Source organism: Poecile atricapillus, chromosome 11 (genome assembly GCF_030490865.1).
Source record: "Poecile atricapillus isolate bPoeAtr1 chromosome 11, bPoeAtr1.hap1, whole genome shotgun sequence".
Taxonomy (NCBI): Eukaryota; Metazoa; Chordata; class Aves; order Passeriformes; family Paridae; genus Poecile; species Poecile atricapillus.
This window is the reverse complement of record NC_081259.1, coordinates 11,966,726-11,982,511: the sequence shown is the minus strand read 5'-3', so window position 1 is coordinate 11,982,511 and position 15,786 is coordinate 11,966,726. Positions and strand designations below refer to the sequence as shown.

The window sequence follows — 15,786 nt, the reverse complement described above, 5'->3', positions numbered from 1 at the left end:
ATATATTTATATGGCTTGGAAAGAACCATCTGGAATAACGATTTGAAAAACACATCCTTCTGGCACACAACTTGTGTACTTCTGAGTAATTAGGGTGTTTATAGAAAGCCAGGGCATGCCTGAGTTTTTTTTATTTGTGAGCCCACTCTTCATTAATTGGCACATTTCTCGAAGAGCAAGCAGTAACGTTCTGTCTCTCTGAGCCCAGGCTGCAGCAGCCCTGGTTGGTGTGGGAGGCCAGGATCAGACACCCCCTCCACAGGCAGAGATCCCATCCCTCTGCACACCAGCCAGGATCAGACACCCCCTCCACAGGCAGAGATCCCACCCCTCTGCAGCCCTCCTCTGCACACCAGCCAGGATCACACACCCCCTCCACAGGCAGAGATCCCATCCCTCTGCACACCAGCCAGGATCAGACACCCACCCCACAGACAGAGATCCCACCCCTCTGCAGCCCTCCTCTGCACACCAGCCAGGGTCAGACACCCCCTCCACAGGCAGAGATCCCATTCCTCTGCACACCAGCCAGGGTCAGACACCCCCTCCACAGGCAGAGATCCCATCCCTCTGCAGCCCTCCTCTGCAGGCTCTGCCCCAGGGCAGGTGGGTCCTGCAGAAGGCAGGTTCAGACAGACCCAGCTTCACCCAGCACAGCCCCTCTGTGAGATTAAACACCTGCTAGGAGTTCTGCCCCTTCCCTGTTTCCAGAACAAGACTTTCCCCCCTCTATGTCATTTCAGATTTCCTTTAATCCTAAAGGTTTTCAGGTTTTTGAAACAATGTGGTGTAAGAAAAACCCTAAAAGCTGGACTTGTTCAAGATCAAAGCCCTTTGAAAAGCCAATCTACCTAAAATCTCTAATAACCTTGGAAAGGCTATATACACTTTTAAAATTTTACAATCACAGTCTGCTGGAGAAAAAAAAAAAAAATCTGCTCAGAGTTCAGCCCCACAGCATGAAATACACCAGGCCTAAACCACTCCCAGAGATCCCCTCAAATGTGACACCTTAACTGTGTTAAAAAGCTGGAGATCTCATTTCTAGGTCCCTGAGAGCAATAGAGCTGATCTGCTAGCACACCTTGGATGATGTTGTGTAACGACAGAAACCTGTTTGGCCCAGGAAAGTCTGAAGAGATTTAATAAATTGTGAAAGGAAGACAAGAAAGAAAACAAAAACAGGGGTAAAGAGAGGCTCAAAAGAAGTCCATGACACTGAAAAGAATTTTTTTCCCTAAACAAGTTTCCTTCCAGTTTATCTGGGAATGGTATTTCTGTGCAGGAAAGTGTCAGCTGTAAACTACTGTCACATCCAATGCTATATCCAAACTGTGAACTGTCCCAAGCATCCAGGTCTCAACCTTTTCCAATCCACAGCCTCAATTCAGCATGAGCTCATCTGCATTTCCAACAGAAGCCTCTTCCCAGCCCCCCAGCTCCTCTTAGTTACATGGTGTGGATCTCTGGCAAGTAACTTCAGAGTTAGAAATCAGACTTAAAAATGCTGCCCCACACAGTGTGTGACTTCTGCAGAGGTGTATTTGTCAGGAACACACTGTAATCACAATGCTTTGCACATGTGTGTAATTCCCAACATGTAAATCCAGAATGCCCTTAATAAATGTCACTGCACATGTATTAAGGACATTTAAATGGCTTGAAAAATCTCAGATAATCCAGTTTACTCAAAAATTTTGCTGGCTATCTGAAGGGAAAGTTGTCCCAAGAAAAAACAGGAGCAGAGGCAGTAAATAGCTGAGGGAAAGAGCAGCCCTGGAGTCCAGCATAGTGCCAAATTACAAAGTGACTCAAGTCTTCAAACTGGTAGTGCAGCATTCAGAAATTTATTTTCCCCAGTATCTAGCAAGGCTGTGCTGTGGCAGGATTAAATCTTAGACAACCACATACATGGTGCTGCCTGCTACATGCCAGCAGCTGCTCAAGTTTAGTGTTTGAGAAAGTCTGAGATCCAGAATAATCCTATTTATTTCTGAGAGATCAAACAGGATTTGTAAAAGGGTAACACATCCACAGATTAGTGAAATGTTCTCAGTTTAAATGTGGTCACTTTGCAATCATGTCCAGTAAGTATTTTCATCTGTAGATTTAGAGGAAGTTTCTGACCATGAGAGACGTAAGAAGTGGAAAATACACATTCATATATATGGATATATGTGAGAAAAACCTGGGGGTGGTATTCATTAAATAAACAAACAAATAAATAAATAAATAAATAAACAAACAAATAAATAAATAAATGTGGTATTCATAAAATACCAGTCCCTCCTTATCTATCCCTCATGAGTTTTGACTCACTGATACAGGAAGGTTCTTCTCCTACTAGCAAAGGGGCCACACCAATAGCTCACAGCATCTCCTTAGCACAGAAAAAATTGAGATTCTCTAGTGATCAACTTTTCTAATCAAGGTTTTCTTTGGGAGAAGGAATTTCAGGACACTATCAAAGCAGCATCTTTATTTTTTGTTTAGAAAGATACAGTCCAAGCTGTAATTAATTGATATTAATTGATAATGAATCTGAAATGATGCCCAGATGCAGGTGCCACAGCCAGCAGCACCATGGAGGGGAGCACTTTGCAGCCCCCAGCTGCCTCAAGGGGCAGAGGCTGATCTCTGCAGACCAGCCACAGACACGAGGAAATGGGGAAGCTGTGTCAGGCAAGCTCAGCTTGGACATTAGGAACAGGTTCTTCACCCAGAGGGTGGCCAGGCACTGGAACAGCTCCCCAGGGAAGTGGCACTGAGCCTGACAGAGTTCAGAAAGTGTTTGAATGCTCTATGGTTTAGTTTGAAGCAGCCCTGTGAGGAGCAGAGAGTTGGACTCCCCAGTCCTTACTGCTCCCTTCCAGCCCGAGCTCCCCCGTGGTTCCTTGTGCCAAACCATGGCTGCAGCCACAGGACCCCTGCTCTAAGAGCTTCCCAGAGCTCGCTGTTGACAAGGGTCTTAACAGAGCTTGGGTGTGAAGCTTCCACAGCTTTGCTCTTTTCTGTGCACTGACACTGCTGTGAAAGCAGCATCAATCACTCAGTTCACAGCAGAAAAGCCTTCACCCAAGGCAGCTGTGAACCCACTGCTTCCAAAAGAAAATGCAGCCCCCTTAGATGCTGGGAAAACAGCGCAGTGGACTGAGCTGTTTGCAGCATCAAACCCCTGACGTGAGCTGAAGGGCAGGAAGGAACCCTTCTGCAAGAGCTCTCTACACCTCCCCTACAATAGAAGCAAAATCCAGCAAGGGGAGATCCTGGGAAAACATTACCTAACCAGTCACAGCAGACACAAACCTAATTATCAAGCAGACAAGCACCATAAATAACCTAAATAGATACACAGATGTTACCTTTGTGATAAGAACAGGGGCAGTTAGAGCTGCCGAAAACTCTGGAGCACATTCAGTCATTACTTCAGTCAGGACAACTCCTGAATATTCATTCCCCTGCCCCATATTTTTTTCCATCCCACTGGAATTAAGGATATTTAAAATCAGATGTGGCTATTTTAATACCCATCAAACACTTATTCACAGCAACATCCTATCCAGCATGTGTACAGTAAAGGCAGCCAGATCAAATTAGCTGGCTGTCAAGATAAAAGTCAATATATTCCCTATGTATTCCCACTATCCATGACTGCAAGAGAAGGAAGTGCCCTTGGGTTTATCTGAAGATGTAATTCCATAATGGAATACTTTGGGTCAGTGGGTAGCAATGCCTGCAGGGTGCTGTGCTGCTCTTCCCTGACCTACACAAAGTCCCAGATCATCCTCGTGCCAGGGATGTTCTCTCCCTGTGCCATTCCCTGGGCTCTGACAGGTCTATTCAAACCTGCCCTGTGGCAGCTGTGTTGCAGCTTCCTGGATTGTTTGGCAAATTTTTGTAAAGGTTTCAGTTCAGACCTAAAATGAGCAGTGACCAGGCACAGGCTGTACCTGCACACTGCACTGAGTACTGAAATAAAGAGCATTTTGTCCTGATAACTTTAGAGAATATCTAGTAATAAATTCTGGTCCTTTCCACTGGAGATACCTGTCTTTCTTCCCAAGAAAGCTTCATTTGCACATCCTACTTAGGAAGGAGAAAACTTACTTCCCCAGGGAATCTGCCCCCTCCTACCTGAGGAATATTTTGCTTTCACAGCAGTGCCCACTCAGGGCTGAGCTCTCCTGACACCGTGCAACACACCTGAATCTTTTACCAACCTACCACAAGTTCTCATCAGGCACTAGAACAGGCTTTATGCACCCTCATTCCATCAACAGACAGACTGAGAAGCTGGGAAAAGGGAGAGCAAAAACTGTCTTCGAGTTATATAAAACCATACATTAGTCCCACACCTAAAAAAATACTGGGGATAAGGCTAAGTTCATTCAAGTGACTTTAATTACATGATGATTGTTAAACCAATTTAAGCTGAGAAAACACTTTCTAAAACCCCACATTTAAATAAGACTTTAAAAGAGCAATTTACAAAAGACGACAGTGTAAAAATTACTTCTTTTCATCTTCGTAATCCACAAAAAGCCTCATTTTTGGAAGCTAAAGTGGACCACTTACTTAGTAAAGGCTTAGTCAGCATCAAACTTTCAAAAGTGATTAAAACATTTTGACTCTTAGGAGTGTAGTAAAAATAAAAATAGCCAACATTTCCATTAAACTGGTATAAAAGTAAACACATTACCAGTGAAACGGTGCTGTTTCCATATGCCAAATTTGTTTTTTTAGAGGTATCTGGGAGGCTTTTATGTGAAAGTACAGCATGTTACATCCATATAGAATGGGTCCCTTCCTAAACAGCTGGCTTCTTCCTGAGGTTACCAACAGAGAGCAGGTAACCTCATGTAAGGAACCAGTCTCCCAGCAGAGGTCTAAACTAAGAGGATTACAGGGTCAAAATTCCAGCAGCTGGAGGACTTTATCTGCCCATTAAAGAGGCACAGAAACTCTCAACTATTTAAGAAAAAAAAGGAAGAGTTTCTCAGACATTCAGACATCCAAGCTGAATTTTTTCACTTCTTACTTGCCGTCTCCACTGCAGTCAGCTGCTCTGCAGAATAATTTGCACATGCAGAGCTCTGTGCTATGCAGCCAGAACGCTCCCATGCCTTCCAGACAGAAGTGGAGGTAGAGCATTGTGGTAAACAACTATCAGAGTTAAAGATGACAAAAGCAAGATGTCCAGATTGAAAGCTCTAACTCAAAGAGCCAGGGAATGTCACAAGCAAAACGCTTGCTATGAGGCACTTTCTCCCTTTTGTTTTAGAAAAAAGCCAAATTCAGTTTGGCAAGAGAGAGGTGGGGACCAGTCCCTCTTCAATAACTACCAGCTACTTCATTTCAGCTTATGTAACACAAATCCACATCATAAACTTTGCACAGCATCACTCAATGGTTTTGTTTATAAGGAGTTCAGCTACTTTGCTTTCTCAACTTCAAGTCCCATTCAGGCTCTGCAGGACTGTGTGAGAAGTCAGCCAAAAAAGCAGCACAGATAACATATGAATGCTCTCTGAGAAATACTGCACATGGGTATTTCATCTCTGAAAGAAAGAGTGGAAAAGTTCAGTTATTTCTACTGTTTTACAGCTGGTATTGCATCATCAAGGTGTTTACAAAAAGTATAAACACAGCAATGGTTCTGTCCAGAATATTCTCCTCAGTGACATCCCAGCTAAGCAAAATCATTTATAAAACCAACCAGAAACAAGAGGAAATGGCACCAAAAAAATTACAGGAGATTCTGAGACACTATGGTCATGTTGCATTTTTTTGCACTGTGATTCATTTCACCTTTTAAAGAAGCCTTTCAGCTCTGCTGGCAGAAATGTCAGTTTTGTTGAACAAAGTGCTTTTACTCTGACATTTACATCACTAGCACATGACTACTATTATTATTATTTTTATTATTATTATTATTATTACTGCACAGGCAAGATGCAGATATTCATTCTGGACTTCAATGCATGAAAAGTAAATGTCTTAAGTCATCAGTTAACTGTGAAGTTCATGCAGTTAAAATGATTTACTCAAACATGGCAAGAAATATTTTTAGTCAGCAAATTATACCAGCATAGTAATGTACTGTCCAGTAAGCAGGAAATAAGGAATATGAGTTGTACTGTACCACTGTATGTTTTTAGCAAGCTCTATCATCAATCCCCTGTCAGGCAAACTTCTCATTTAAGCATTCCACAGAGATCAGCAAGGCTTCTCCTAATGACCCCACTAAATTACTGACCAATTCACCTTGGTAAGCAGGTGCTACACTTCTCAACGCTGAAATGCACTTGCAAGATAAAGATGACCACCGTGATGATCCCTGGCACAACATTTGCTGCAATGAGACAAAACTCTGAGAGTCAAAGGAAGTCAAAAAAACTTTATTCACACCAGAAACGCAGACTTAGGAATTTTCCTTTATCAAAATAAGCCCCTTATGGTTACTTACATCTGTGCTCAAACAGAACTGTACAATATATATAAACATATATATAGAAAAAACAGAAACAAAAAAAGCAACTGCTGCGCTTCCTTAATATTAATCATCATCTTCTTCCTCTTCATCACTGATCACGTATTTCTTAGGCTTTTTACTTGCTTTGTCATCATCATCTGCTTTTCTCTTTCCAGAAGGTTCACCTTCCTGAAGGCAAAAAAAGGACAAAAATAAACCACCATATTTCCAGCAAAAATAGAACATAAACACAGAATAACAACAGAAAGATCTCAGTCTTTTTTGTAAGAAAAGCAAAATAACTAGTTCTAGTTTTTCCATTCTGTGCTACTGTGAAGCAGGGCTGGTTCTGTGCCAGCCCTCACCCCCAGCACTGAGTGGCTGCTCCCAGTGTCACACCCCAGGCCAGGAGGGTCCAGGAAGCTGCAGCCCCTCGCTGACCCTGCATCCACACCTGCTCTGAGCATGGCATGCACAGAGTCTCTGCTGCATTATCTGCATTAACAGCACGTGCAGGGCCACTCACAGCAGGTCTCATGAGCATGGACACCTCCTCGAATCTGCAGTGCACTTTCCACTATACAGACACATTTCCTACAGGCCCTTTCCTTCAAGCCCTGCAGCTTGGCTAAGTTTTCCAGCTATTTATATCTGTATGGCCTGAATCAGAGCTACTGAAACAAAGAAGAAATTCAGGAAGTGGGCAGGCATTTTGTTCATTAGAAAGACAAAACTAAACTAACCATTCTCTGGCATAAAGAAAAAAAAATAGGAGGAATCACTGGGACTCAGATTCAACATCAGTTTACAGTCTGAGAAATGTAACTGTTTATAGTTTATGAGGCTTCAAAGAGCTGGTCAAAGGAACTCAAATCACTGAGTTAATTACCTGCTTACAAGCAATACCATAAAGACTTTATAGGGTTGATAGTCAGTTTTTACTTCACGGAACCAACAGGTTGATTTTTGCTCCATGTACATTTCCACCAGTTCAGTTTGAATCATCCTTCCAAACAAAATTTAAATCACAAGTTGTTCATGCAAAACTCATCAACTGTGACATGAAGAACAAGTGGTAACTCAACTCTTGTTAAAAAAGAATGTCTTTAAAAATACTCTCAGGTCTAAGTAACCTCATCCTTTTTTCCATTTATTGGTTTTGGAAGTGTGGGCTTGGTTTTCTATTTTATTTTTTTTGAAAGCAACTTGCTTGGATTTTAAGGAGGAAACACTGAGTTCTAGGACTTTAGAGTTTCAGAACTCAAAGGAGTAATTATTTATCCAAAATAATTTGATTCTATAATAACATATTAAGTAAGTACCAGGAGAATCTCAGTTACAAAGGAATTTTTAGCATGGAAAACAGAAATTAACAGGGGTGAGAATCTCAATGATAGCTTCTTCCTCAGAACAAACATTCTCTTGTTATCCAGCTAGGCTATTGTTCAATGAGTCATCTTCCTGTTCAGCAGAATATCCCCATTAACTGCAGCAACAGTGAAGCTACTTGCTGTGTGGTGATAAAGTGTATTATTAATAACAGACTGACATTTGCAGTAATGGTAACACACTGTTATCAGCACAAAGATTTGTGCCGTGCTCTGGACTGACAGCAGGCAAAAGCAAGTGAGTGTACAAGGAAGCCAGATTTCCTCATGTGGGTTTGCACTGAACAGCACACTCCCCCTGCAGGGCCTGAACACAGGAGCTCGAGCACCAGCGTCCTGTTGTGTGACACTGCAGCACCACTGCAAGGCCCCAGAGGAGCATTACCTCCCAGTCACTCCAAAATGGAGGCTGCTGCTCCTCAGGCAGCAGAGAAATGCTGCTCATTAGACATTTTCTTCTGAGAGAATGGAACTGCCAAGTCCTCACACTGCTGTATCATCAACTAACACATCTACTAAGAGTCCTAAAAATAAAAAATTCAATTTCTAAGAAACGCTTACAGGGCTCACAAAATTACAGTTTTGTCTACATGACTCACTATGGCTGTTGTATTTTCTGAAATATTAAATTTTCCTGATGTATAACAAAATGCCAGAATCTATGTCTTTAGAAGACAAAACAAATTTTTACTTCCCCTTCACATTACAACGCCTATTAGTGCAAGTAAGTCAGCTGACTCTGTAAGAGCACCAAGAACCTGCATTCAGCACACAGAAAACACCCAGGGGGCTGGGGAATGAGACTTCCCAGGGACTTTACAGGGAAAAGACAGTACAGAAATGAAAATGAGAGCAATTTAGTCCTTGTGTAACACTGCAGTGCTGTATCAGCAGTGACAGGACTTGAACTAAGCCTCAAATGCAATGTTCACAAAGACTCATATAATAATACCTAGCAGTTGTAAACCACAAACCAATAATACACCACTTTAGAGTAGGAAAAAGCACTACTGCTGTAGCTAACAGTTAATTTGATCAGGGCCCAATCAGTGCCCAGTGTTTCAGATGATACTGAGGTGATGGAAAATGTATGGTTAGCAATGACAGTAAGTCTTTTTAACTCAATTTTTTAACTCTTCTATTTAAAAAGAGCAGAAATGGTATGTAAAAATGCTTCCACTATTTCCATAATAAAGAGGAGAGGACCACGTAACTTAGGTAACACTGTACTAGGATTCCAATATTAAGTTTTCTTACTCCTTGCATAATTGGTAAAGTCATTTTACATAATTCTGCATAAATTTTTCCATCTTTAAATCAACAATAACAATAGTGTCCTGCATTGGGAATCACTCTGCTCTGTGAACTAATGCAGTGCATAAGAAATTGGTGATTAATTACCATGGAAAGCATGCCAAGTCAAGTAACACATTCATCACAGCGTAAATGAAACCATGGAAGTCCCAAGTTTAAACACTAGATCTAGTGAAGGAAATGTTCCTCATTAAAAATAAAGCTTAAGAACAAAGTCCTTTTCTTACCTCATCACTGTTAAGTTTCTTTGCCTTGAGTAGTCTTTGAGTTTTATCTTCATCTGAGCCTTCGTCACTGTCTGAAGAGTAGATTCTAGCACGTTCCTCTGCACATTCCAGAAAAAAATAAAAAGACAAAGATGTTTATCTGAAACTGGTGAGGAAGAGAGAATATTAAAAATGTCTTACATTTAGAGCCACAAAATGTTTGCAGAACCTAAGTCCAGAGTAAACAAAATAAACTTATACAAACTGAATTAACCTCTCTTCATGTATCAAATGAACTGGCAAAATCCTATCTTACCAAGGCTCTCCTGTGCAATCACCCTATCTGAATCACACAAGACTTAATGACAAGCTGTAAAGATTTATGATTACCTCTGATGCCACCTTTGTATCTGTTTTTGATAGCTGCCAGACTGATTGCATCATCCCCCTCATCCTCCTCGTCGTAGCGGTCGGGCTCCAGGTAACTGGCGCTCAGCCCCCGCTGGTGCTGCTTCTCCCGCATCCGGCGCTGCTGCGACTCCCTGCGGATGGAAGCTCTCAGCCTCTCCTCTTCTTTCTGTCCAAACAAACAAGACACGGACTGAGGGATAAAAAAAACCCCAAACCATCTCGGGAGCACCTCGTATTCTACTGCAGCTTTTGAAATAATCTCACCACAGTGTAAAGGCTGCAAATTTTGTCATCTGCAAGGTTAAGCAAGGCACACCCTGGGCTTGTAACTCCTGCTTAAAACTCCAAAACATTACTGTTTTTCATAAATAATAGAATATTCAAAAATGTCCAGTTGTATTACAGTTGAGAAAATTTAAATTAAACCAGCAGATGACAGAGTTCCGTGCCACAATACCTTGATCATTTCTGTGCGCTGAGACTCTGGATCACGGCCTGCCATTGGCAAAATACGAATTTTCTGGGTCTTTGAGCATCTGTCTGCCAGAGACAGAGTCATCTTCCTGTGAGTGGCACTGTCTGTAGAGTGTGGCCTGGTAAAAAATTGCTAGGGGTTAAAAACTTCTTTAAGGAACACAGCCATTTTCAAAAGACAATGTTTGGGCCAGCATACTTGAGAATTCAGAGATTCATCTGCACAGAAGTAAAAGCATCAACCCTTTTTAAGAAGTATTTGTGTGCACTGTAACAGTTACTGAAGACAGCAGCAAAATCACCAGTCCAGCCATTAACAGCTGGACTCAAAGATTTCTAAGGCCTTTTTTACCCTTAATGATGCTACAATCCTACAACTTTCAACCCTTATCAACCTAAACATCCATCCTCACTGTTTACACCAATATCTCAAGAAACAGTTGTCGTCTTGATAGCAACTGTACCTCAGACAAAAGATTAATTTCAGGGAATAGTATTATTTTTTCTGACTCAAATGAGGATTTGCATGTAAAAATGCAAATTAAAACATATATACAAAAAATCTATATGTACCCTACATAATGCAGGAAATGGCACATTAACACTCCCAACCGAATGTAGGACAAATCTTGCTGAAAAACTGAGTTTGGAAAACATTCTTACTAACCAGTGAAGCCCTGAAGCTTTACAAATCGGTGTATCTAATCTTTATATACTAGTTACAATACTTATTTGCAGAAACAGTATCACCATTTGATACAGAACAGCAGTTTACCTGAAGGTTAACTTGGTCTTGAACACAGCCTGTCCTTGCAGGCCTGTCCCTTGTCTGATGAACAGATGATTGTGATCTCCTTGTAACGGGGCCTTGTACACATCGAAGACCTCATTGCCCAAGTGGAGGGACATGCTTAAAAGAGATTCTCACATCAGTTACTTGATAAAGCCACTGAAGCCTATTTTTCTGCCTCGTTTCTAAATGGAGAAAGCCTTTTTATGTTTCCTTTTTATATCTAGCCAATAATTATATTTCAATCTAAACTAAGCAGAGCATAAACCTTTCAAAGCACTGAGACTAAAATAATTTGTACCGTGCAGAATGGATGTCAAAGTTTGCTGACCTTCCAATTTTGCACGTCACTGCAAGAACAACTGCAATACTTCAGTAACAAAGAGTGCAAACTAACCTTCCATCTGACCATTTAACTATCCGTGCATTACTTTCTCTGATCTCATTCCCTTCCTCATCTCGTCGCATCCGCCATCGTATTGTGTTCTCTACCTGCAGGGGGAAAAAAACAAAACGGTTTTTCTAGCTCATAAGGAACACTGTGGTAAAATATACTCTGTATAGGTCAAAAACTGCAGTTGGAAAGGCTTGGTAATTTGTGGCACCATGAAAAGAAATAAAGGTGAAAAGTATTGCTTTTACAGGTGAAATGCAGCTGTGAAGCTTTTTAAAAAATTGTGACTAAGATCAACTTTCCTCAGTGCCCACACTTTTATAATCTGAAAACTCAAAACACCCTTCCAAAACATCTGAAACAGACTTTGAAGGAAAGTGCCTAGGTGAGTGTGAAAGACAAAAGGAAAATTCATATTATACCTTGAGTTTTAACCTAGTTCTACCCTCTTCATCAAGCATCTCCTCGTCTTCAAATTCATCTTCATAATACTGGGGATCAAAAGGTCTGCAACAAATTTTACAACACATTATTTATTCTTCTAAGAAAATTAATCCAGATTATTGCAGAGTTGGTTATTTAACATACATAAATAAAAAGGCCTTATTCTGAAATTCAAAATGATGTTTTTAATCACTGGAAAGTGCATAAAGGTCGTGTGCATTTGCCTTTCATATCTCTGAGAGCTTAAACTTATGCTTACAATTCAACTGACAGCATGTACTTTCAATTAAACCACATTTTTCTCTGTTTTTTACAGACAGTAAGCTATTAAATCTTGATTAATATTTGCTGAAACCCAACTTCATAATAAAATTACCTGGTTAGAAAATAACTGCCATTACTATTGACTAATCACAACCAAAAATATGCATCTTAATGTCAACAGCTTTAAATAGGGCAAACACATTTAACTGTATTACTAAACAAAAGCAATACAGGGAAACACTACAAGACTTTATCAATCCTGTATTTAACGTGCAATTACCTGGGCTCCACACTGAGGAAGTTGGGCAGCTTCACAAAATACAAATCATTACCCAAGTCTGTGTTTACTTTTGGTATTTCCACTTCTATTCTGGTCTCTGGAATAGGCTCTTCTTCCTGCTGCTCTTGACTCAGCCCATTCTCATCCTAGTGAAAAATAAGTAAAGGAACATAGGTAAGAAAAATCTGGCTACTGCTGCTCTAATAATTACATTTTACTTAAAGAAAAGTCATTCATAGGCACAGAGAGATCAGGAAGATTTGGATAAAATAATTCAGGCATTTTCATTGAAAGGAATTCAATTCAGCATTGTCATGTGGCACTTCAAGTGACTTCAAGCACCAGTGCAAACTCAAGAGACCAAAGACAATAAAGAACAGCAAAGCCAAGAGACCTGAGCACTGGAGACTGGGGGACACCTTCTACAAGATTAAAGAAGGTATTTTTATCTATTATCAACAAAAGATGAAAAGTTATCATAAAAATATAAATATTTCTCAAATAGCTGCAATAAGGTACTAGAGACAGACATGGCTTTGCATTTTACTTAGCAGCAATCAAACTATTTTTTAAATATTTTTTTAAGTACAAAAAGTGGAGCAGGGATGGGGGGAGGCAGATAAATCAGATATTGTTATGTATAAAATTTCAATAATTCTTTCAGCTGGGACAAAATTATCTGTAAGGCTACTTACTTATGTAATGCTCACTACTCTTTCTTTTCACTAGAATATTACCCAACTCAATTAGTGTTCTGCACTTCAGAGTGGAATGGCATGTTAATTATCTCAAAAGTCAAGTCCACTCACAATGGGCTGTCCTGGGGTTGGTGGCTTGTCTTCTCCATCGCTCCCTGAGGATATGTCATCAGCACCTCCAAACAGATCCATGACATCTGCATGCTCTTTAGCAGAAAAATTACAATTTTAAACCACACATATATGTGCCACACAGCCCTAATGCAAGGTTTATTTATCAAATAAGGAAATCAAGCTGAAAACTGGCAACAGAAGAGTATAAGATAATCCTTATTCAAGTAACTGAACAAAAGTAAAGAAATTTCACCATGCATTTTGAAGATTTTACTTCTCAGAAAATAAGCATCTCTTCCTCAGCCACCTAAACCATTGCAAAACACAGTACAGGTTCCTTGGGCTGCTCTGATTAAAGGAACCATTTTTCAGTATCTTTCAGTAAAAATGCATGAAAGAACATTTACAGAAGAGAAAACTTGACAGATCTAACTGGAGAGGATCAGCGTGTGCCTCCCACACAGAACTCCTGATGTCTGTTTTGTTATTTCCATGGCAGTGTACAGCAAACGCTACCAGTTCTACCAAGCCCTGTGATGAATGGCACGCTCAAGAGGATTAAATGACCCAAAACTCCATGAAGCCCCACACCATTTACCTTTCTGCCCTTCTGTGTCACTCTCTGCTTCTGAATCTGATGCAATTGGTTTCTTTCGCTTCATCCGCAGAACTTCATCCTCACTATCGCTGCCCCTTGCAGACTCTACTAAGGAGCATAATTATTCTCAGCAAATTAATAATTTTGGTCCACAAATTTTAAAATTCCTCTCTGTTAATTAAGCTCTAAAAGTGCTGCATGAAAAAAAAATTGCAAAGATGACTATAGTTAAAAGCTACGTAATTAATTTTTTACATTGAAGTTTCAACCTTTTCAGGCCAATGTACACAAAACAATACAGAGAGACCAAACCAGCAGCAAATCATTTCTGTATTCAGTCCTACCGGATTTGTGCTCTTGCTCCTCCTCATCTGAGTGCTGGGCCCTTTCCTCATCATCAGAGTTCTGAATCTTCTCCTCATCAGACCGCTGGGCCCTTTCATCATCGTCAGAGTTCTGCATCTTCTCCTCATCCGAGGCCTGAGGCCTTTCCTCATCATCAGAGTTCTGCATTTTCTCTTCATCAGAGTTCTGGAGTCTTTCCTCATCATCAGACACCTGCGGCCTTTCGTCTTCATCCGAGTTCTGCACTTTCTCCTCATCGTCAGAGTTCTGCTGTCTCTCCTCATCGTCAGAGTTCTGCTGCCTTTCCTCATCATCTGACTGATCACTTTTGTCCTCCTTGCCCCACTTCTCGTCCTCTGAGTGCGCTTTCTCAGAGCCATCTCCCTCTGAATGATGGCTGCCTTCCTCTGAGCCATGCTCACGCTCATCCTCGTCGTCGTCGTGCGCGGCCTCGGAAGCGCTGTGCTGCTCCCCGTCCGACTGCTCGTTGTCCTCGTGCTCCGAGGCCTCCGAGCGGTTGTAGGATCTCTCCGAGTGGTTGTCGCTCCCCGAGTGACGGGATGCCCCTTCATCCTCGCTGTCATCTCCAAACAGCTCCTTGTTACTGGGTTTTATTGCCTCCCTGTCGTCGTCCTGCTCGCTGTCGCTCCCAGAAGCATTGCTCCCAGAGCCAGCGTTCTCCTGCTCCGAATCTGAATCAGAGCCAGAATCCGAATCTGCAAAACAAATGTCACCCTTTCAAGAGTCAGGATGCCATTCTGAGAATGCACATGAGATGATGTGCCTTGCTTTAACAAAAACCCCAAAACACAACCCAACCCCCAGAGAGAACCTACAGAGAAATGTAAGCAAGACCAACAAAGTTACCGAGAACAGTAAAATAAAATGTTTGCTATTAAAAGAACAGCCAAAGAAAGGCTCAATGAAAAATGATGGATGTCCCAATAAGTTTCAAACCACAACCTGTGATCTAAGATTCTAAAACTGTAGAAGGAATAAAGAATTACACAAACGAAGATAACAACTGAAATAGTGAGGACTTAAACAAGTAATTATATAGACGCGGCTTATAAGGTCCTACAAACCCAAAAGTGTCACTCTGTATTTAATCCAAGTCATCCACCCAGGGAGGTTTATGACAATGGAGCCACTCCTCAGTGCCGAGGCTGGTAAATGCTGTTTCCAACCGGAAAATAAAAGAACACCTGCCTTAAAAAGTAATTTACAGGAACGCGGGCAAGAATTTTGAAAATGCCAGGTGTTCCTCGGTTTCCAGACCTCGGCTACAGCCGAACAACCTCCCATGCAGGCACCGACCCCCCGGCCCGCGGCTCCGCGCCGCTGCCTCCCTCCCTGCCGCCCGCGCTCGGGGGCCGCGGCAGAGGCGAGGTGGGGCGGGCGGTGCAGCCCGCGGCGGGGGCACCCGGGCGGGGGGAGGAGAGAGAGAGAAGCGCCCCAGACCTTTGTGCTCGGGCTCCGAGTCCGCGTCGCTGCCGAACAGATCCGCCATGTCGGCCATGGCGGCAGTGCGGCCCCGCCGGCGCCGCGCACTGACGTCACATAGGGCGCCGCTCGCACGAGCCGCCCGAGATCC

The 15,786-nt window shown here is 41.9% G+C and overlaps 1 protein-coding gene across 2 annotated transcripts; it reads right to left on the bottom strand.

Moving 5' to 3' along the window:
- Nucleotides 1-6,376: 6,376 nt before the first annotated feature.
- LEO1 (LEO1 homolog, Paf1/RNA polymerase II complex component) lies at nt 6,377-15,767 on the bottom strand. 2 transcript variants are annotated; one of them, XM_058847111.1, is made up of 12 exons: nt 15,654-15,767; nt 14,192-14,908; nt 13,848-13,955; nt 13,247-13,341; nt 12,438-12,583; nt 11,872-11,956; nt 11,453-11,547; nt 11,041-11,175; nt 10,249-10,384; nt 9,771-9,957; nt 9,402-9,499; nt 6,377-6,661 (listed from the first exon to the last, which is right to left on the bottom strand). In XM_058847111.1, exons 1-12 carry the CDS (start codon nt 15,709-15,711, stop codon nt 6,557-6,559), a joined length of 1,965 nt encoding a protein of 654 aa, XP_058703094.1. In that variant the 5' UTR covers nt 15,712-15,767; the 3' UTR covers nt 6,377-6,556. The 2 variants fall into 2 exon arrangements, with proteins under 2 accessions (XP_058703094.1, XP_058703095.1); XM_058847112.1 differs by having other exon boundaries at nt 13,848-13,952; nt 15,654-15,766.
- Nucleotides 15,768-15,786: the final 19 nt, after the last annotated feature.